The following is a 21,709-nucleotide window of genomic DNA, read 5'->3' on the forward strand; positions in this document are numbered from 1 at the left end:
TAAGAAGTAACTCCAGACTTAAGGAGTAGCTAGGGAGTGCCAAAGTTCAAGTTGTTCGGCATTGTAAGTTCGGAGTGTCGGTTTATAGCGTAAATACAGGTACCCCCTTTTGGTATCTAGACTTTTGTAGTTTGAACTAAGGGCAAGGTCCATTGAACCTCCCATAATCCTTATAACCACCATCGGTAAAATGCACTGAGGTGAAAGGTAGGTGAAGTGAGACGGTAAGGTTAACTGTCATAGCGAAAAATAGTACTCAATCGATTATACAAAGGACTTATTTAGTTTCAAATGTATCAATGTTTAAAACACATTTTACACGTTTATAAAAATATTTTCATTATTAATCTTTTTAATAAAACCTAGCGTATCAATGGAATATATTTCAAAATAGAAACTCGCATTAATATTTATAATATATTATTTGATAAAATTATTACTATTTATAAGCTTACTAATTATAATTGTGGCTATTTTATAGAAACTTGATTGGTATCCTTCCCAGCATCAGAACATTTGGATAAAGGATACAAAAGCGAATCACATACGCGATAAATGGTTCGCGCATCATTGCCATATTAGCGCTTAATTATTAAACCAAGACGCTTGTGGATTTTTGTCCCAAGTCAAGAAGAGGTTTTTGGGTTATAGAATTCACCCCGCACGGTGCCATGCCCATCTGAAGTTTGATGAGCGGGAGAGCAAACACCGACGGGAAACACCGGGTCCCTTTGCAGCTAGTTAAAGTATAAGATCCACTATATTAAAGTACTTTCTCCATATAACGGAACAGGTGAATCGAATAATAAACAGAATAAATGACTTTAACCAAAGTTGTAATGAATGATTACATATGTTTTAAAAGTATTTGAATCATTAATTTTTAATAAATCCGAGTGTATCAAATGGAATATACTTCGAAATAAAATATTGAATTAATATTTATAAGTCTGCCTGACTCAACACTCGGAAGTTACGCGTTTATAAAAATATTCTTATTATTTTCATTATTAATATTTTTAATAAAATCTAATGAATCAATGAAATATGCTTCAAAATAAAAACTCGCATTAATATTTATAAAATATTATTTGATAAAATTATTTCTATTTATAAGCTTATTAATTATATTATAGTTATGGCGTCAAATAATAAAAAGAATAAAAGACTTTAACCAAAGTTATAAAAATTATTACCACATTTTTGAAAAGTATTTTAATTACAAATTTTTAATATATCCGAATGTATCAAATGGAATAGATTTCGAAATAAAATATTGAATTAATATTTATATGTCTGCCTGATAAATTTATTTTTACTTGTAAGCTTACTAATTATATTTAGTGACTAAGGTATAGAAACTCGCTTCATACCTCTGAATTAGAGTATGATTAAAGTGCTTGCTCAACATAGTAGAGCCGTCAGTCGAGTATGAATATTTTGAATACAGTTTCAAATTTATAATGAATGATTTTATTCGAAGTGCATTGCACTGAAGCGTGTCGGAGCAGCCACGTAAAACAAACAAACTAATGCTTTAACTAGTGCTGGTTACATAACTGTGTGTTTGCTTATGTGTGTGGTAGTGAACGGATTAAAGGTTGCGTACGAGTAATTATCGAGGGGCTACTCACTAAAAACTCGTTAGTGATTTTAAACGGTATAGGGCTTTGGGGTTACTTAGGGGCTATGGGTTATTATTATTATTAATATTAACGGATAATTAAGCATTAACACATTTGCCACTAGGGGCGCTGTATCCGTAGTTACGTATTTACTGACATCTAAAACATGATAAAATTCTGCTAGACATTCGTGTAAGCAATAGATAGTTCATAAATTGCCGCTAGGGGCGCTGTATACGTAGTTACGTATTTACTGACATCTAAAACATGATAAAATTCTGCTAGACATTCGTGTAAGCAGTAGATAGTTCATAAATTTCCGCTAGGGGCGCTGTGTACGTAGTTACGTATTTACTGACATCAAAAGCATGGTAAAATTTTGCTATGACGTCATATCCGGTGACGTGGCCAACGACGTAATATCCGGTGACGTGACCAATGACGTCAAATCCGATGACGTGATCTATGACGTCATATCCGGTGACGTGTCATGACGTCACCTATGACGTCATATCCGGTGACGTCAGCTATGACGTCAACGAGGTAATTGACTTGTGACGTCACGACAGATGTTAATGGTAATAGGTAATGATTGTCCATTCAGTTAGGCCTAGCGTTCATTCATTTTGGCCTAGCGTTCATTCATTTAGGCCTAGCGTTCATTCAAATAGGCCTAGCAGTGTTCAGCTATTTGGATTTCGTGCCCGGGGTATGGCGCACCCGAGTCCGCGCATAGGAGCTTTTAGCGCCCCCCGACGTTGGAAATGTATTTGGTTGCAGGCAAAGGTCAGACGGTTATTTCGTTGCCTGGAAGCCGTCGAGGTCAGACGGCTCATTCTTTGCCTGGAAGCTGTCGTGGAGGTCGCTTGGAAAAACCTTTGCAGCCCAGCTGATCGTGATCCCGGCTTTTAAGGTCGATTCTTGATAGCTCTGCCATTTCGCTGATCGTTTTTGCCGAGGACGCAAGCTGAATTCGACGCTCTTCAACTTACTTGGCGGCCATTGCTTCGCCTCGTGGTGCTTTAACAGTCCGTAAGCGTAAACTTTACAATAATCCAAACTCATCTAGCTCCCCTTAAATTATTTATTTTATTTCAAGTATTTAAATTAATTAGGTTGTGTTAAATGTTAGTGAATTTTATTTATTTATTAAAAATCAAGTACCATAAATAAAATTTTACAACAAGATCTTGGACAAGAGAGAATTCCTTAATAATTTGTTTAGGGGCTATTATTATAAACTATTAAACGGGGTACGTAATTAATTTAGAGATAACGCGACAGATTTTTGAAAATCAGATCCCGCCGAGAGAATTTTAAAACACGAGGACCCTAAGCCTAAATTAAGCCGTGTCTTATCAAACTCTAGTTATTTTACGGATACTGTATGTGGGAATAGTTTTAAAATAAATGGAAGGTTTTCCTAAAATTAGTTAAGGGGCTATTATTATAATCTATTAAACGAGGTACGTAATTAATTTAGAGATAACGCTACGGATTTTCGGAAATCATGTCCCGCCGAGAGAATTTTAAAACACGAGGACCCTAAGCCTAAATTAAGCCGTGTCTTATTAAACTCTAGTTATTTTACGGATACTGTCTGTGGGAAAGGTTTTCTTAAAATTAGTTTAGAGGCTATTATTAATTAATTTAGAGCTAAAGCTACAGATTTTCGAAAATCAAGTCCCGCAGAGATAGTTTTAAGACACGTGGAAGTTTGCTCTAAGCCTAAGTTCAGCCTTGTCCAATTTCAACTCAAGTTTTTGTTTATGGGTTCTATCTGTGGGAATAGTTTTAAATAAGGGTTTTCCTAAAATTGGCGAAGAAGATATTTTAAATTATTATTCTATTAAAAGGGGCAAGCAATTTAGTTTAAATAAATTTCAGGTTTTCCTAAAATTGATTTAGGAGATATTTTATATTAATTTCATTATTAAGCTGCGTAATTTAAAATAAATGAATGGCAAGTTTTTCCGAAATTAGTTTAGGGGATGTTTTAAATTATTTTCATTATTAAGTTACATAAGTTAAATGAAGGGCCGCATTTCTTAAAGCTATTTTCTATACAATTTTGGGAATTAGCTAGCGAGAGTATTTATTTAATTCGGGGTGGAATTCACGGTAGACAACTTTCTTTAATTTAGGGTGGGAATTAGTTGGTGTAGTTCGTCTCGGTTTATAAATTTGGTAGCCAGTTTTTTAATTAAGGACACGCTTTTCTTAAATTATTTAAATCTACAAGATTACTTTGTTAGTAGGCAATAGTTTAATATGTGTTATTAATATGTTTTAATTTATAGATGTGGATGACTTTCTTGGATTTTTCTGTCGCTGGTCATTCCGAGACTTATCCTTCCAGATGACATTCTTTGTTCCGATTGACGCAAGAAGGTGTTCTGGACTCGCTATCTATCATTCCTGATGACATGCTTCGTTGGATTCACGTTACATGATGTCTTCTGGACTTGCTCTTTCTCTTAGCGCTGACTTAAAGATATGGAGGAAATCATCGAAGTTAGAAGACACAAAATATATCATTTTTACTTGCAAATTTTTCATGTAACCACTTAACTTAATTTTTTTGCTTGCAAATTTTATTTGTAACTACTTATTATTTTTTTTCGCGTTCAAACTTTAACTTACCACCCTCTTTAATATTTTTTTGTTCAAATTTTTGTAAACACTTTGGTTTTTTTGTTTTTCATTGAATAAATTTTGCCTTAAACCTCGTTCTTTCTTTTCTTGAATTTTTAATATACTAGACTTGGTTTGAGATTTTTTACCTCTGGACTTAGGGTGATATATTTGACCCCTTTTTTAAGCTTTTTTCTTTTCTAATAAGAAAATAAAAACATTAAATAATTTTTTATAAAAAAATTCGAATTTTATTAAAAAAATCATAAAAATGCAAAAAAAAGGTCAAAAAACTACCCTAAGTGTTTTTCGACTATTTTTGTTCCTTCCCCAATATCGAAACTTAAATTTTAAACTTAAGCTACCACCCCCAAAGTAAGCCTTGCGAGCCCAATTTAAATTTAACAAGTCCCTGTTTGACTCGGGAATTATTAAATTTAAACTAAAACCCGCTGTGGAGCCCCCAAAACCAGGAAACTTCGTCCTTAGCATGGGATTTCCAATGAAAGTCCACTCGATGATATAAGTCCTCCACTCGATGATATAAGTCCTCCACTCGATGATATAAGTCCTCCACTCGATGATATAAGTCCTCCACTCGATGATATAAGTCCTCCACTCGATGATATAAGTCCTCCACTCGATGATATAAGTCCTCCACTCGATGATATAAGTCCTCCACTCGATGATATAAGTCCTCCACTCGATGATATAAGTCCTCCACTCGATGATATAAGTCCTCCACTCGATGATATAAGTCCTCCACTCGATGATATAAGTCCTCCACTCGATGATATAAGTCCTCCACTCGATGATATAAGTCCTCCACTCGATGATATAAGTCCTCCACTCGATGATAAAGTCCTCCACTCGATGATATAAGTCCTCCACTCGATGATATAAGTCCTCCACTAGATGATATAAGTCCTCCACTCGAGAGAATGTTCCTGCGCAAGAGAAATTCTTATTATTATTCGGAGAAAATTGTACATGCATAACTTCAAATTAAATTACCTTAATATGAAAATCCACTTGAACATTCTCGCATGATGTAACGCAAAATGTTCCGGCATAAGAGAAATTACTATTATTTGAGCATAAATGGCAGACGCGTAACATTGAACTAAATACCTTAATAGAAAAATAATACAGTAAAACCCAAGCCTCGCCTTACACCCGCTTACAATCGTGTTTACTTTTAAAGGACAAAGCGTATAAGCAACCTTCTACCTTAAACATAAATCAGAAATTTATTTATCTCCTACAAAAGTCCCTCAACGAGTTGCCAAAAGCTTTTTCCTCTAAAAATCTTTATAATTAAAACCATAAACTAGATACCTTAATACCGCAAAGGGAATCTCACCCTTAAAATCCTGATTACGCGTTCATTATTCTTAAAAGGGAGGGCTAGGACCAGTTTTCACCTATTCCATAATCGAGTAATTTATTTATGTCCTGGCGCAAAAAACAATCCCTAAAAAGAACAGGCAAGCGCTTCCCTTCTAAAAATAAATAGAATAATAAACTAAGTACCCTGATAATTACACAGGGGTAATATATTTATAATAATAAGATTTAATTATTGCTGCGCATTAAGTACCTAAAACGCTTAACACGCTGTCTAAATTGTTTTCCTAATGAGATTCCCTTTCAACGGATAAAATCGAAGTGTAGACCTGAATTAAGAAGGGAATTGTTCTGGGTTCATTGACTTGATTCATATCGCGCTGCCATTATGCCAAATAAAAAGTAATTGATCCTAGAATCCAACAGAAATTACTCCTTTGGAAAGGGATGATAGCTAAAATAAAAATCGGTCCAATTCAAACAATTAATTCAAATTAAAATTATTATCATCTTAAATGGCCCAAGTATTTTAGGGGTTAATGATCCGATTAATATTATTAATAGTTGCAAAGCTAAAATATTTACAGCATTCACCCAATCTGTGATCAAAAAGCTATCCTCGCATATTGAGAAGCTAACAATTCAAACTAAACAAAAATAATTCCATCCAGAATCAACGCAAATTGCTCATTTGGTATCAGATAATAACTAAACATAAATCTGTTCAATTCAAATGGGTGCTGAAATCTACATAGATTTGAAATTAAGAATCTCCGCTGTACCAAGCAACATTGGCTTGTCCAAAATCATCAGGAACTATTTCTAAAATTTAGTCCATCTAAACCCAATTATAACACGGTTACTCGCGTTAAGAGTATCGTCCCATTGTGGAGAAAGAAATTATAGTAGCTTCGCAAAAAGAGTCTGGTCTAACATTCTAAATAACACTCGATAAATAGTGTTTCCCATTGAAAGGGTGGCAGGGGGTAATGACACGATCAGCAATCTGAAATACTGGGAGCCATTTTCTTTACAAAAATGCTCTCAGAGTTGAAATATTTACGGCGTTAACCAATGCTAAAGTTATCCCTGTTCAATGGGAAACTACCTGTTCAATGTAACAAAATAATTCAAGTATCAATGCCCAGGATTGTTTGTTAGTCGTGATAATAAAGTTTGAAGACGCAAGCGGCAACCAACTGATGTTGAAAAATTAAATAAGTCTCAGATATAAACTGACAAAAAAGAAGAGCATTTGCCGTCTCTCAGCATCCAAAATTATTCAATTATTAAAATGACCAACAAACGGGATTTAACCCAAGAAGAAATTGGCCCCAACCGCAACTATACCGTAAAGATTAAAGCAAACATTTGAAACAAATTCAAATAGCTTCTAAAATTATCGAGATAGTTTCTCATTACCTCTACAACAAAACTCATCCAAGGCTTACCCAATTTAATAGCAATTTCCACTTCAAGGCAAATTAAAAACCTCATAATCACCTTGCCACCCCTTAACTTAGGCCTTGGTCATACCTAAGTAATGCCTGTCGGACTGGCAATAGCGTCGTTTTTCAAAGACTTTCAACGCCTGATTTTAATGTAAATTAATTAACGTACCTTTCTACTCATAATACTTTTATAAATTATAATAAAAACCTTAATAATTTACCAAACCCAGGGTATTTTCGCTCTTTCTTCACGGGTTTTTCCTTCCTTCCGCCTTACGGTGACACACGAGGGGCGTTAAAAGCAGACGACACATATTGGTGTCATTTGAACCATGGAGGAAGTATACTGTAATCGTTGCTCTATTTTATTTACAATGGTGACTCCGGTTATACACCAAAAAGACCTCATCTTGAATCGCCATGTTAAAAATATGCAAATTAAGTTGATTTTCATTAGATTGCAAGATCACGCGCCTTTTAGCGCGTTCAGTTCTGTCAATAATGTAACGATGTTTCACATTTTAATAGATTTTTATGATGGTTTTCATTGGGCTTGCGCTGTGATTGACGAAAAAAGACCTTCAAGCTCCTTTCTTCTATACTCTGTAGCTCTTGCAGCTTGATCGAGTGGGCTATAGTAATTGGCGGCACTTTCAAGTTTTTGAAGTGAGATTGATTGAAGAGGAGGGGTTGTGTCCAATTCCAGCGCCATAGTCAGGGCTGAAAATTAAAAAATAATTCTTATAGGACACGTGTCCAGTGACCCGCCTTTGTTTGGGAAATTTATAAGTCAAAGTGGGAAAGGCACTATAAAGACTATATTACATAGACTAACTAAAATAACTTAAGCATTGGCCTAAATGATATCCAAACCTCTATTAACTGTAATTATTTACCTCAATTTCTTTTTAAGACTAAAATTCGACCTGTTTTTCAGTATCATTTCCCTTAAAACCCGGAAAAAATGCAATGCTAACCCTAAGATTTTATCCTTTAATATTACAACGGTAATTGGAACATGATTCCTTGTGTCGTCTCTATGCTTTTTGATACTATTATATTTTCAGTAATTTTACCGCTTTTTGCGGTGAAGAATCGTAATTTCTTTGATGGCCTCAGTACAGTTACTCCTATTACAATATATTGTATCGTTTTTTCACTGCAAATAGTAGTAAAATTACTGAAAAAATAATAGCACCAAAAAGTATAGAGGTGAGACAAGGAATCCTTATATTCCAGATTCCATGATTTTAATATTAAACTAAATAATAGTAATTAGTAATAGTAATAATTTTATCAAATAATATATTAATGCGAGTTTTTATTTTGAAATATATTCCATTGATACGTACACTAGGTTTTATTAAAAAGATTAATAATGAAAATATTTTTATAAACGCGTAACTCCCGAGTGTGTTGAGTCCGGGTACTGAAAATAATAAAAATATTTCTATTATCAACGAATTTTAATCGGCTTAGAATGATACACCAATTTTTTCAAAGAATTTCCTTTTCGTCAATAAAATGTCACGTGACGCCCCCCCCCCCAAATTGGTTCCTAAATCAAAAGTTTGAGACGATGTCGCCAAATAGGTTTCAAATTCGGTCTCAGCACTTCATTTTGACGAGGGATACCAATTTTTAAATTTTTAAAACTATTACCGGTCAAGATATCGAAAGAAATGCGGGGAGTGACCACAAATTTTAGACAAAATACGATCAATTTCACAATTTCAATCAAATTAAACTCAATTAAGGCCATTCAAACTAAACGCCAAAATTAATTAACCGAATTCACTTCGTTCTTCGTGATATCTTTAGTTTATTCATCCGCAAAATAACTTTTCCTCCTCCACTTAGTAATTAAAGAAATGGCTTTGGTTCAATCAACTGGTGAATTTATGTTGAAAAACTTGTTCCGCGTTGTAGATTTTTCCCAAGACGTGATAGGCTCTCGCTACTTTGAACAAGGTGGGAAAGTTGAGCATTAAAAGTAAGCCAATAGCTATGACGTGGTTCCATTCTGAAGATCGTACGAGAACAATCACTAGGGCCACGATCAACGTCACTTGCAACCCCAAAAGGCTACTGATAGCTCCCATCGGATTTGAAAAAACACCCTGCAATACAAAATTATCATTATTATTATTGGGTGGGCGTTAAACGGGTATCGGGCGGGCGTTAAACGGTTTTAGGGCGGGCGTTAAACGGGTTTAGGGTGGGCGATAAACGGGTTTAGGGCGGGCGATAAACGGGTTTAGGGCGGGCGATAAACGGGTTTAGGGCGGGCGTTAAACGGGTTTAGGGCGGGCGATAAACAGGTTTAGGGCGGGCGATAAACAGGTTTAGGGCGGGCGTTAAACGGGTTTAGGGCGGGCGATAAACGGGTTTAGGGCGGGCGTTAAACGGGTTTAGGGCGGGCGTTAAACGGGTATCGGGCGGGCCGTTAAACGGGTATTAAACTCACATAGAATCGCGCGTGAGTGGCATTCCCTGGCTCAGCGGCATTTGTCATTCCTTCAGCTCGGTATATTTCCTTGACGTGTTTCACCAAGGACCCTTGTTGCCACACTGTCGCCTCGGACCATCTGAAAACAAACAAGAGTCAACTGGGACTCTGTAGCCACAAGCTCTTGTTTGTAAAGCTTATAAAAAAACTTAAACTTACAGGCAATATGGTACGTGAACATTTCTACTCTCAACTTTCTGCCATCTTCCCAAATGTAGAGCGGCACGATGCAACGTATCGCAATAACGTGGAGGGAAACAATAAATGATGTACATTGAGAAATTACTCAGCAAAACAAAGCCAATGTGTTGAGACACCCATACAGTGTCGTAATGTAAACTACTCTGTCAAAATTTCACCGGAAATAAATAAATAAGTATCCCATTTGCACTTAAATTACTAATTTCCTCGCAATTATCAGTTATTTTTACCAATATTAAAAATAACAATAGATGGCGCTCATAAATTACTCATCGGTTATTTCTAGCAATATTAAAAATAACAATAGATGGCGCTCATAAATTACTCATCGGTTATTTCTAGCAATATTAAAAATAACAATAGATGGCGCTCATAAATTACTCATCGGTTATTTCTAGCAATATTAAAAATAACAATAGATGGCGCTCATAAATAACACATCGATTATTTCTAGCAATATTAAAAATAACAATAGATGGCGCTGATTAATTACTCTAATCAGCTACTTTTATTAAAATTAAATTATTACTATAGATTTCTCTTATTTCCAGCTTCACTATTAACACAAATCAGCTTAATTTACTGATTTATCCCAATAATCTTACAGCAACCTTAATTTTAAATAATATTTAAAAAAAAAAACAAGATGGCACCTGCCAGATTACACTTTTGCGCGGCCTCTAGTGACTAGAATTAGAATTACTATTACTATATTCATTATAAGATGACCCCTGCAAATTTATAATTTTCGGTTTTTTTCCATTGTTTATAAAATAGCATTCCGTTTATGAATAAAACCAATCTAGTAAGAATTTGGTTTACAGTTTAATTAAGTGAATCGCGGCCGTTCCCAGGCGACGATTATCTCTTCACGAGATACGCTTTACCAAATAACTGTAGTTTCTTATCATACTCCCGTGGCTCAGCTTGATAAGTCATCAATCTGAGGAGAAAAGTGGGGATCCAAAGCGCAAAATATTTTCTTAAATAAAAAATTATATATTGATGTTGCAGAGCCACCTAAGAGTGGTTCTGAGCAAATATCCGACCATGTACACGAAAAAGGGGGAAATGGGGATAGAAAAGGCGCCCAGCCTGCCAGCAAGGGTCGGAACAATACTTTCGCTAGCTCTAAAGAGCGCAAAAGTAAAAAATAGATGGTGCCTCAGTCCTTTCCCATATTGTTAAAAATCAATTGATAATTCGAAATTAGGCTTCGCAAAATAATTAACGCTTACTTGGGCGTGACAGCAGGGCACAAAAGCGGCGTAATAAGCGACCAATAAAGAGTTAAAAAGAATATGTTTCAGCCTGGCATTGAAATCACTTTTCAGGTTTTCAATCTCTTCTCTGATTGGTTCAGCAAAAACAGAGCAAATATGCCCGACATTTGTTACCACATTGTCACTTTTAGCCCATTTTGATTTCAACGATGGCGATGACAAATGATCAAAATGCCAGCTAGGCATTTCCAAAACCGGTAAAGGGCTAGGTCCAAACAGAATCAAATACACCAGAGCCCTGAGTTGCAAAATTAAAACCAAATTTAAAAAGTTAATCTCGATTAAATAAAACCTTTTTCGGGCAATACTTACGGATAACCCAAGCAAAATAGACTCAGTAGACCGTGGCGTAAAAAAACTTGGTAAACGCAGAAACCAAGGCCTGGTAAAACGGCTAGTAATGCCAAAATTCGGGAAAAATGTATGGCTGTTACGTGGACTGAACCAGGCAGAATCAAACTAGCTAACTAATTAAATGAGACGTTACTTTTTATTTTTATAATTACTTTAATCGCATTAAATAAACCAACCTTCTTAAATATCGCCAGTGGTAGCCTCCTTCCAACCATAATCAAGCAAAAAACAGCGACATATCCGTCAATTAGATATAAATTCTATTTGGAAAATTAATATTATTAACTTTACAGTTAACAGTTAACAAGTATTATATTAAAAAAACTTTACATACCATGGCATAATCCATATGCGAATGAGGCAACCACCAAACTGTCCTGTACAGATTAAGGTACTGACTAGCCATAGCTATGGCAGCTGATACGAATGCAAGAATCTCAAATGTGAACTCACTATCAATTGGAATTTGAGGTATTGTAACGTGTTTAGGCATATTTACGTTGCCTACGTTCTCACTTATAACCCCTGTAGAAAATACCCTAAAATAAGAGTAATTGAATAACAATTTACCTCTTCTACAATACTTAATTCTAAATGCTCTTACCTATCATCAGAAGATGGTAGTTTAGTGGTACCAGAACGGCTGGTAACATTTCGTCTACCACCTGGCATGTTTTTAATTTATACACTTAAAACGCATTTAGTCATTCCGCGTTATTTATTTCATACAAAGTTATGGCATTTCAAACACAAACTATCCCAAAGCATTCTTAATTGCTAATCAATAACACTTGAGAGTCCGTTAGGCTTAGCGTAAAAACATTTCCAGCTCGTACAACGACTGAACTTATTAAATTCCTATCAAATTTATAAGAATACACATTAATTAACTAAATTTTAAATTAATTATCATCACATATGTCAAATTAAATCGTTAATAACCGAGTAAATTTTCGCACGCTTAACAAACCAGATCGACCGACCAGCGACCACGGCAAGCGCTAAGCAGACGACGACGGCACGACGCCCAATCTGATTGGCCCTTGAAAAACACAGGGGAACCCCTGGTGGAACCATGGAAAAAGAATGCGCGTGAGGAAATTTGTTTTCACGCTATAGGAGGATAGGCCATAGAGATAGGAACATATATACCTCTAGAGTCACAACATGGAAGCGTCCCCATAGACTTTAACCTTATCATTAGTGAATATACAACGTTAAAAACAGTATACTTTATCAAATACACCCAGCGCCATCTGTGCAAAAACGGAAGAACTATTTTGATATATTTTCAACGGCGTAGTCTGCTACCGTGTCTTGTGCGTGTATTGTATTCTAGCAAATTCGAGGGAAGTGATAATGAATTAATTAAACAAATTGATGGTGATTTGACAAGTTAGTTAAACAAACATTATTTTTTTTTGGAGTGAATGAACGAATCATGAATGCTGAATGTAAAATGTACGTATCAACTAATAAATAAATTCAAATTATAAATAGACTACTATTGTCCTTGGAATAAAATCAGTTTGGTCAGTCGTTTTCTAATATTCTCTTTTCATTTTCTCGTTCATATTCTTTGCTATTTTCCTCAGCCTGATATCTGTGTAGATGTTTATTGCCTTTTTAACAATGTGACTTAAATGGTGGTTCCATCCGAACTCTTGGCCATACATGTGCTCCGTTAGAGTGGGAAATATGTTTTCATGCATTAAGCATCGTCTAACAAACACTTAAATATACTTTGGAAACATTTATTTAGATAGTTAAGAACAAATAAAATAATATAAGGTCCGTCAACTGAAAAAAGTTTGAAAAAGTTACAGATTTACCGCGAAAAGTTCATTTTTCCCGCCAAAAAGTCGTTTTTAGCGCGAAAACCTTTTTTAGCAACGCCATCTATTTGTAGCTCGAATAATATTTTAGTTAAGAATATCGCCGATAGTGGCGCTGGTGTCGAATGATAAAGTTTACATGGTTTTAAAAAGTGCGGCCTGTCTCGGGATATACGTTGTGACTCTAGAGGTATATATGTTCCTATCTCTATGGGATAGGCAGCTCCCTATCTCGAACGGCAGCTTATTCTGTATATACTATATTACCACGTTAGTTGTCAGCACGTGCAAACCTAGGTCTCTATCTAACTTAGACTTGTGCGTGCTGACAACAGACAAAAAACTTCAGGATCTTCAGGATTTAAAATATCCGCGAGTTTTTTTTAGCTCGAGCGCACGGCCTTAGTTTCAGTCTTTCAGATACGTGTGAAATTGCCTACAAACTACTACACGTTGTATTGTGTTTTTATGCTGTTTTATTGTGTTTTATTCTGTTAAATGTGGTTTTATGCTGTTTTATTGTGGTTTTATGCTGTTTTACTGTGTGTTTGTGCTGTGATATTGTGTTTTCATGCTGTTTTATTGTGTTTTTATGTGGTTTTATGCTATTGTATTGTGTTTTATGTGTTTTTGAGCTGTTTTATTGTGTTTTGTGCTGTTTTATAGTGTTCTATGCTTTTTTATCGTGTTTTATGCTGTTTTTTATTGTTTTTATGCTGTTTTATTTTGTTTTTATGCTGTTTTATTTTGTTTTTATGCTGTTTTATTGTGTGTTATTGTGTTTATGTCGTTTTATTGTGTTTTCTTTTTTCTTTTTATTATTAAAATCTAATTTTACAAGGCTTCTTTAATTTTTCACTTTCCTACTTTCCAATTTACAAATCCCCGATTCTAAAAACTGTTTAAAGACTAGTTTGTCATTTCTTTTAAAAATTCATATTCGGTTAAAATACATAGTAACAGAAGGGGATAATAGAAGAAGGATGCCACTCTGTATCATCTTAATACATTTGCTCTGTAACGTCATTCTTCCCAGGCTCACCCCTTTTTGTTGCTCTCCCGCTCATCAAACTACAGATGGGCATCGCACCGTAAGGTGAATTCTATAACTGTTTGGTAATAAATCCTCAGCAATCAACTCCCTAACCTCGTCTTGGGGTGAGACAAAAATCCACAAGTGCGTCTTGCCAAATAGTTTAACTCAAATAGACTAATGATGAGGGAACTATTTATCGCGTATGTAATTCGGTTTAGTAACCTTGCTCCAAATTTTCCGATGTTGGGAAGAATGACGTTACACTTACCCGGCTTTGTGGTACACTTCTCTCGAAGAGAAGTATTATATACTTCTGATAGTAATAGTTTTTTGTTAAAATAGCTTTCCAACATAGTCTCAGGCTCTACCTCTTTTATATTCATTCTAGTTTGATATGTTTAATTGATTGATAGTTTTGCTATATTTAAAATAATGAGTATGATTTTAAAAAATGCTATTTTTTCGCTACATTACAGCCAATACATTTTGTTAATTAATTTAAAATTAGGGTTGAAAATTTGTATAAAGGTTGTAATTTTAGTTAGAAAACTCTGGGTTATCCCACAGTTAAAAAATATATGTTTGATATTCCCCTGCTCTTTTTCACAGAATGGACATTGGGGGCTAAGGTTATACAATCTTGATGCTAAAATTGGTAGCGTTATATTGCCTATGGTTATTCTCCAAAGGATGCTAGTTTCCTTTGGGAAAAAACACGGATTCCATATCGGATTTAATTTAAAATTAATATTGTTTGGTTTCTCAAAAATCGCGAGAAATCTGTTTTTTAGTTGTTCGGATTGTGGATTTGTAAGTTCTTTAAATTGAGTTTTTGTTATTTCTTCAAGGCTGACATACTTTCCATCTAAGTAAAGTTCCATCTCGCAAATTGCCTTTTCTTGGGGGGAGTTACTATTACTCGGTAGACAAAAAAGTCTATCTTTTCTTTGCATAGTTTCGAAATTTTGTTGAACTGGTTTTTAAGGGAGCGTTCTGTTTGGGCTCTTAGTCCTATGTCAATAAATGGATTTTTGAAACAGTTGTTTTGGTGATCGAAGATGTCACTAATAAGTTGAAAGCCTGGTGTTTTCCATTTTGGATGATAAAAGTCTAACCAGGGATAGATAGACTTCTTTAAGAGGGAATGGGTAACAGGGTTATTCGGGTGCGCGTCCAAGTCCACGACCCCCTTACCCGTGACGGGGGGGTATGAAAGAAGAGGCGGGTCTTATTTTCATTATGGCGTTGTATGTATATCCGGGTCAAATAAACGTCGTCTGCCAAGTTGGAATGGATTGGGCTCCGATTGTAATTTTTGAAAGAACATTGTTTAAAAATGGAAGTAACACAAGACATAGGGCTTGAAACCAAAACACATTATGAAATACGATTTATTTCTCTTTGATGAAGTTGTAGTGATGCTTTAAAAGCCTTCATAGATATTACAACACGAACAGGTTTTAACCAAACACTAAGCTCACAAAACTCCTGGCCATTCACTAAGCCTTGGTTAACTTCATCAAATTCGCTTACAAAATTATGAGGATAGTAGACATGATTGGCTTTAGAAAGAATTAGCGAACACTTTTCACCCTTACAGATGTACTCCAAATCCAAAACACCGGCAATAAATTCCCTACCTCTTAATTGCTATTAAAAACAATTCCCGAATAATTTCCGGACCCTTGCTTTTAGACGGCTTCATTTTGAACCCCTGTAAAGATGCTTATCTGTACAACCATAGCCCACTCGATCAAGCGCATCACGACGCAAGCTGCTCGCGCTATATAACGCGAGCAGCGCAGCGTCCGGGAGCGCGGATCGAGTGGGCTCTCGTACAACGCAAGAGGGGTCGTAGTCATAGCGACAGATGTAAACAGGAATTACGTATTTTTGGCCCTCCTTGTCAGTAACGTCACCAATACGTAGTTTTAGTGAGCCAATAAGAAAATTTAATTTTTTGGTTACGTGTTGAAGGAAGGGGCTATGTACTCGTCTATGAGTCGGACTGAAGTAAATATTAACCGTTGGGAATTCCGTCTTAAAAAAGTCTATCTATCCCTGGTCTAACTTAATCAAAGGGTTGTTTAAGATTGGTAGATTTAAAAAACTCTGTATGCTGTTTTATGTGTTTTTGAGCTGTTTTATTGTGTTCTATGCTTTTTTATCGTGTTTTATGCTGTTTTATTTTGTTTTTATGCTGTTTTAATGTGTTTTTATGCTGTTTTATTGTGTGTTTATGCTGTTTTCTGTGTGTTTGTGCTGTGATATTGTGTTTTCATGCTGTTTTATTGTGTTTTTATGTGGTTTTATGCTATTGTATTGTGTTTTATGTGTTTTTGAGCTGTTTTATTGTGTTTTGTGCTGTTTTATAGTGTTCTATGCTTTTTTATCGTGTTTTATGCTGTTTTATTTTGTTTTTATGCTGTTTTATTATGTTTTTATGCTATTTTATTGTGTGTTTAAGCTCTTTTATGGTGTTTTAAACCGTTTTATTGGTTGTTTGCTTTTTATTGTGTTTTCATGCTGTTTAATGTGTGTTTATGCGTTTAATGTGTATTTATGCTTTTTAATGTGGATTATGCTGTTTTAAGGTGTTTTATGTGTTATTGTGTTTATGTCGTTTTATTGTGTTTTATGGTGTTCTTTGCTATTTTATTTTGTTTTATGCTGTCTTATTGTGTTCTATGCTGTTTTATTGTGTTTTATGCTGTTTTATTGTGATTTATGCTGTTTTATTGTGTTTTTATGCTGTTTAACATGTGTTTTATGCTGTTTTATTGTGTTTTATGCTGTTTTATTGTGTTTTATGTGTTTTTGAGCTGTTTTATTGTGTTTTATGCTGTTTTATGTGTTTTTGAGCTGTTTTATTGTGTTTTGTGCTGTTTTATTGTGTTCTATGCTTTTTTATTGTGTTTTATTTTGTTTTTATGCTATTTTATTGTGTATTTATGCTGTTTTAATGTCTTTTATGTTGTTTTATGCTGTTTTATTGTGTTTTATGCTGTTTAATTGTGTTTTATGCTGTTTAATTGTGTTCTTTGCCAGTGGCGTCGCCAGGGTCTCGATTTTGGGAGGGCTTAAGCCCTACCTAAAGCACTGTGTTACCAATTTTTCAAAACACATCACGTTTATCACGACACCCTCTTGTCTATAAGACGAATATTAGAGTAATAAAATAAGGAAAAGTAATTAAGGACTGAACGCATGTTTTATCAAAAAGCTTTTGCATCACACAAATTAATTTGATTACTGTTAAAATGTTTGAATATAACTTGACATTGACTATATCAGGACTAGACTAAACTCGAGTGGGCGTGCTTAATTGAGGGGGTCAGTTAATGGGAAAATTTCAATTATTCGATTCGGATATCCTCGGTAGTTAGTGGCTAGAGGACGGGGCGAAGTTATTTTTAGCCATATCGTAGTATACGATAGGCTCTTAGTTTGACCCGAGCCGTCGTAGTAGTAGTAGTGGCCGGGGTTGTCGCTTCGTTATCGTCAGATTTTAGCTGAAAAGGAACTTTATATTACCAGTTTACCACAACCCACCCATAGGGGTTACTGGGCTCGGTTAGAGATTTAATTTTAATTAAAATTTTTTCAGGTCAGACCCGGGATTCGAACCCGGGCCGCTGGCGTAGTAGCCAAAGATTCTACCCACTCAACCATAGAGATTTGATAGAAACCTCGAGTTTTTTATTATTTATTCTTATCTCTAAAATGTCGGGGTGATGTGGGGTGGGGTACCTCTTAATCTGTGGGGTCGGAAACTTTTGAATTTTTATCTGTGGGGTCGGATACTTATGAATTTGTATGTTTGGGGTTTTGATATTTATTTTTTCTTTATGTATGTGCTAATTAAATAGATAACGATTTTCCCCGTTTCCTACCTCGCTCCTCATGTGTTTCGTTCTCGTTCGGTAGCTATCGTCATCTATGTTATGTTTGACTGGAACGTTTTGGCGGTTAATTCAAATGTGGGTTTAGATAGAGCTAACATAGTGTTAAATGAGCGTTATGCGTCTGATCATTTTAGCATTGCTAAAGGTAATTCGAGGGGATAATCACTAAAATGCGTAATCACTATAACTAAACTTTCTCTTTCAAAAGTTTCTGGGCATAAGTCCTTGTTAGAAATTTATGAGATGCGATAAGTGTGCATCGGCATAAGTCTATGTTGTAAACTCATCGAGGGGATTATCACTAAAAACTATCTGTTCTTCGATTCGCCGGAATATTAGAATTACAGCATAAGTAAATTGATACGGTTATAATTTAATCACTGTTTAGAGTAGGGAATCGAGGGGCTATTCACTCTGATTTTATGCACGGTAAATCATTTAAGCATTGAAAAAGATAGCGCTATTCACCCATTAGGGTAAGGTATAGAGGGGTTATCCACTCGTTAGGGTAGGGTATAGAGGGGCTATTCACTCGTACGATATGGCTACTATTACGAGCCCTTGGGCCGTCTTGTTTAGACCTTGCTTCGGAAGGCACGCGATTGAGGCGAAAGGGGGTAGATGTTGCCCTCAGTGCTTGGGACAGTGTAGGGTAGCTATGCTACAGAAAAAAATCAAGAAAATAGACTGTTACGACTGTATAAATACGCTCTAGATGATATAAATATGAAATAGTGTTTCTGTGTGTATTTCACTTTCATATAGTAAAAACTTCAATTCACCCCAACTGAATAATTAGGAGAGGCTTTCAGTAAATATATGGGGGCGCTTTAAAGAAATTTTAGGAGGCGCTTCGGAGAATTTTCAGGGGGCTCAAGCGCCTCCAAAAAACCCCTGGCGACGCCACTGTCTTCGTTTAGCTTCGTTTAGCTTAGCTTCGTTTAGCTTCGTTTAGCTTAGCTTCGTTTAGCTTCGTTTAGCTTAGCTTCGTTTAGCTTCGTTTAGCTTAGCTTCGTTTAGCTTCGTTTAGCTTAGCTTCGTTTAGCTTCGTTTAGCTTCGTTTAGCTTAGCTTCGTTTAGCTTAGCTTCGTTTAGCTTTGTTTAGCTTCGTTTAGCTTAGCTTCGTTTAGCTTCGTTTAGCTTAGCTTCGTTTAGCTTCGTTTAGCTTCGTTTAGCTTAGCTTCGTTTAGCTTAGCTTCGTTTAGCTTAGCTTCGTTTAGCTTCGTTTAGCTTAGCTTCGTTTAGCTTCGTTTAGCTTCGTTTAGCTTAGCTTCGTTTAGCTTCGTTTAGCTTCGTTTAGCTTAGCTTCGTTTAGCTTCGTTTAGCTTCGTTAAGCTTCGTTTAGCTTCGTTTAGCTTAGCTTCGTTTAGCTTAGCTTCGTTTAGCTTCGTTTAGCTTAGCTTCGTTTAGCTTCGTTAAGCTTCGTTTAGCTTCGTTTAGCTTAGCTTCGTTTAGCTTCGTTTAGCTTAGCTTCGTTTAGCTTAGCTTCGTTTAGCTTCGTTTAGCTTCGTTAAGCTTCGTTTAGCTTCGTTTAGCTTAGCTTCGTTTAGCTTCGTTTAGCTTCGTTTAGCTTAGCTTCGTTTAGCTTTGTTTAGCTTCGTTTAGCTTCGTTTAGCTTAGCTTCGTTTAGCTTCGTTTAGCTTAGCTTCGTTTAGCTTCGTTTAGCTTAGCTTCGTTTAGCTTCGTTTAGCTTAGCTTCGTTTAGCTTCGTTTAGCTTCGTTTAGCTTAGCTTCGTTTAGCTTCGTTTAGCTTAGCTTCGTTTAGCTTCGTTTAGCTTAGCTTCGTTTAGCTTCGTTTAGCTTAGCTTCGTTTAGCTTCGTTTAGCTTCGTTTGGCTTCGTTTAGCTTAGCTTCGTTTAGCTTAGCTTCGTTTAGCTTCGTTTAGCTTAGCTTCGTTTAGCTTCGTTTAGCTTCGTTTAGCTTAGCTTCGTTTAGCTTCGTTTAGCTTCTTTTAGCTTCGTTTAGCTTCTTTTAGCTTCGTTTAGCTTCGTTCAGCTTTGCTATTTTATTGTGTTTTATGCTGTTTTATTGTGTGTCTAAGCTGTTTTATTATGTTTGGGCTAAAATGTACTATAAAAGCAAAAACGGATCCCATAAATCCGTTTTTGATAAAAGTTATGATATTAGTTAGAAATCTCTGCGTTTTTCCACAGTTAAAAATATGTTTGATATTCCCTAGCTTTTTCTCACAGAATGGACATTTAGGACTAAGGTTGTACAATCTTGAAGCTAAAACTGGTAGCGTTATATTACCTATAGCTATTTTCCACAGATTACTATTTTCCTTGGGGAAAAAAAAACACGGGTGCCATGCAGGATTTAGTTTAAAATTTAAATTATTTGGTTTCTCAAATATCACTAAAAATCTGTATCTTAGTTGTTCGGGTTGTGGGTTAGTTAATTCTTTAAACTAACAAGGGTGATGGTTTCGAGTACGCGTCGAGTGTTATACTTCTCAGGATATTAAAGGGGCTGTACGAATCGTGGGGCAAACGACGGTCTTCCTCACAGAACTTAGCTTTGCGGTTGGGTAAAAAAGAAGGAGGGGGGAGGGTCGAACAGCCCCTTTAACTTCTGATATTTGTTACTGAGTTTCAGTTTAAAATTAAATTGCTAATTAAAGCATTCCGAGTATTAATACTAGTGTTTATGACGATAATGAGTTAAAAATGAACTTTTCTAATTTCAAAGAAAAATACAAGCATCTGCTGCATCATGAGCCTATTGACGTCTTCTTCCCAGTGCCAAGGAGAGGGGACGGGGTCGACGCCATTTAGTGATAAAGGAGGGCTTCTCATATCACACGACGAGAGCAAGCTTCAACGAAGTTTACTTTTTGTTTTTATATCTATATACTTTTGTTTATACTTCATAAATGTACTATAGAATAAATAAATTGTTCGTCGATTTAATGAATCTCATTTTTTATTCCTTTTCTTGTCAATTAAGTTACAGGCATATATAGCATTTTAAAATGGATTGGGAATATGGGTTAATTAGCACTGTTAAAGGCAGCGCGTTGAGGGAATATTCACTAATGAAAATTTTCCTTTATTGCTGATTTTTATTTATGCTTTAAAAAAGGATAGGGATTCATTGGTGATTTAAAATGGATGGGGATTAATGGTTGCGTCTGTATTACGAGTAATTATCGAGGGGCTACTCACTAAAAACTCGTAAGCGATTTTAAACGGGATTGGAATTGTGGGTAACATAGGGGCTACGTTTTGTTATTATTTCACTAGTTATGAACGAATAATTAAGAATTCACACATTTGACGCTAGGGGCGCTGTATACGTAGTTACGTATTTACTGACATCTAAAACATGATAAAATTCTGGTAGACATTCGTGTAAGCAATAGATAGTTCATAAATTGCCGCTAGGGGCGCTGTATACGTAGTTACGTATTTACTGACATCTAAAACATGATAAAATTCTGGTAGACATTCGTGTAAGCAATAGATAGTTCATAAATTGCCGCTAGGGGCGCTGTATACGTAGTTACGTATTTACTGACATCTAAAAC

At 35.5% G+C, this 21,709-nt stretch overlaps 2 protein-coding genes and 2 long non-coding RNA genes across 8 annotated transcripts; 2 read left to right on the plus strand and 2 right to left on the minus strand.

Moving 5' to 3' along the window:
* Positions 1–67: 67 nt before the first annotated feature.
* Positions 68–1,088, plus strand: LOC149705033 (uncharacterized). Its single transcript, XR_016381498.1, has 2 exons — positions 68–207; positions 482–1,088. It is a non-coding gene; the product is annotated as an uncharacterized LOC149705033 (long non-coding RNA).
* A 1,607-nt stretch (positions 1,089–2,695) lies between these two features.
* On the minus strand, positions 2,696–7,812 carry LOC149705034 (uncharacterized). 4 transcript variants are annotated; one of them, XM_089865205.1, is made up of 4 exons: positions 7,279–7,812; positions 7,058–7,197; positions 5,274–6,060; positions 2,696–5,206 (listed from the first exon to the last, which is right to left on the minus strand). In XM_089865205.1, exons 3-4 carry the CDS (start codon positions 5,330–5,332, stop codon positions 4,702–4,704), a joined length of 564 nt encoding a protein of 187 aa, XP_089721331.1. In that variant the 5' UTR covers positions 5,333–6,060; positions 7,058–7,197; positions 7,279–7,812; the 3' UTR covers positions 2,696–4,701. The 4 variants fall into 4 exon arrangements, with proteins under 4 accessions (XP_089721331.1, XP_089721330.1, XP_089721328.1 ...); XM_089865204.1 differs by lacking the exon at positions 7,058–7,197; XM_089865202.1 differs by having other exon boundaries at positions 5,274–7,197.
* A 546-nt stretch (positions 7,813–8,358) lies between these two features.
* LOC149705035 (transmembrane protein 39A-A) lies at positions 8,359–12,419 on the minus strand. 2 transcript variants are annotated; one of them, XM_089865206.1, is made up of 8 exons: positions 12,009–12,419; positions 11,739–11,943; positions 11,581–11,664; positions 11,363–11,517; positions 11,006–11,288; positions 9,726–9,910; positions 9,525–9,645; positions 8,359–9,177 (listed from the first exon to the last, which is right to left on the minus strand). In XM_089865206.1, the coding sequence occupies exons 1-8, from the start codon at positions 12,074–12,076 to the stop codon at positions 8,944–8,946; spliced, it is 1,335 nt and encodes a 444-aa protein (XP_089721332.1). In that variant the 5' UTR covers positions 12,077–12,419; the 3' UTR covers positions 8,359–8,943. The 2 variants fall into 2 exon arrangements, with proteins under 2 accessions (XP_089721332.1, XP_089721333.1); XM_089865207.1 differs by lacking the exon at positions 12,009–12,419 and having other exon boundaries at positions 11,739–11,781; positions 11,858–11,943.
* A 108-nt stretch (positions 12,420–12,527) lies between these two features.
* Positions 12,528–21,096, plus strand: LOC149705036 (uncharacterized). The gene is made up of 2 exons (XR_016381499.1): positions 12,528–12,865; positions 20,872–21,096. It is a non-coding gene; the product is annotated as an uncharacterized LOC149705036 (long non-coding RNA).
* The last annotated feature ends 613 nt before the right edge of the window (positions 21,097–21,709 follow it).

Source organism: Phalangium opilio, unplaced genomic scaffold, assembly GCF_054372755.1.
Source record: "Phalangium opilio isolate 3A_F unplaced genomic scaffold, DU_Popi_V2 ptg000014l_1, whole genome shotgun sequence".
NCBI classification, from domain to species: domain Eukaryota; kingdom Metazoa; phylum Arthropoda; class Arachnida; order Opiliones; family Phalangiidae; genus Phalangium; species Phalangium opilio.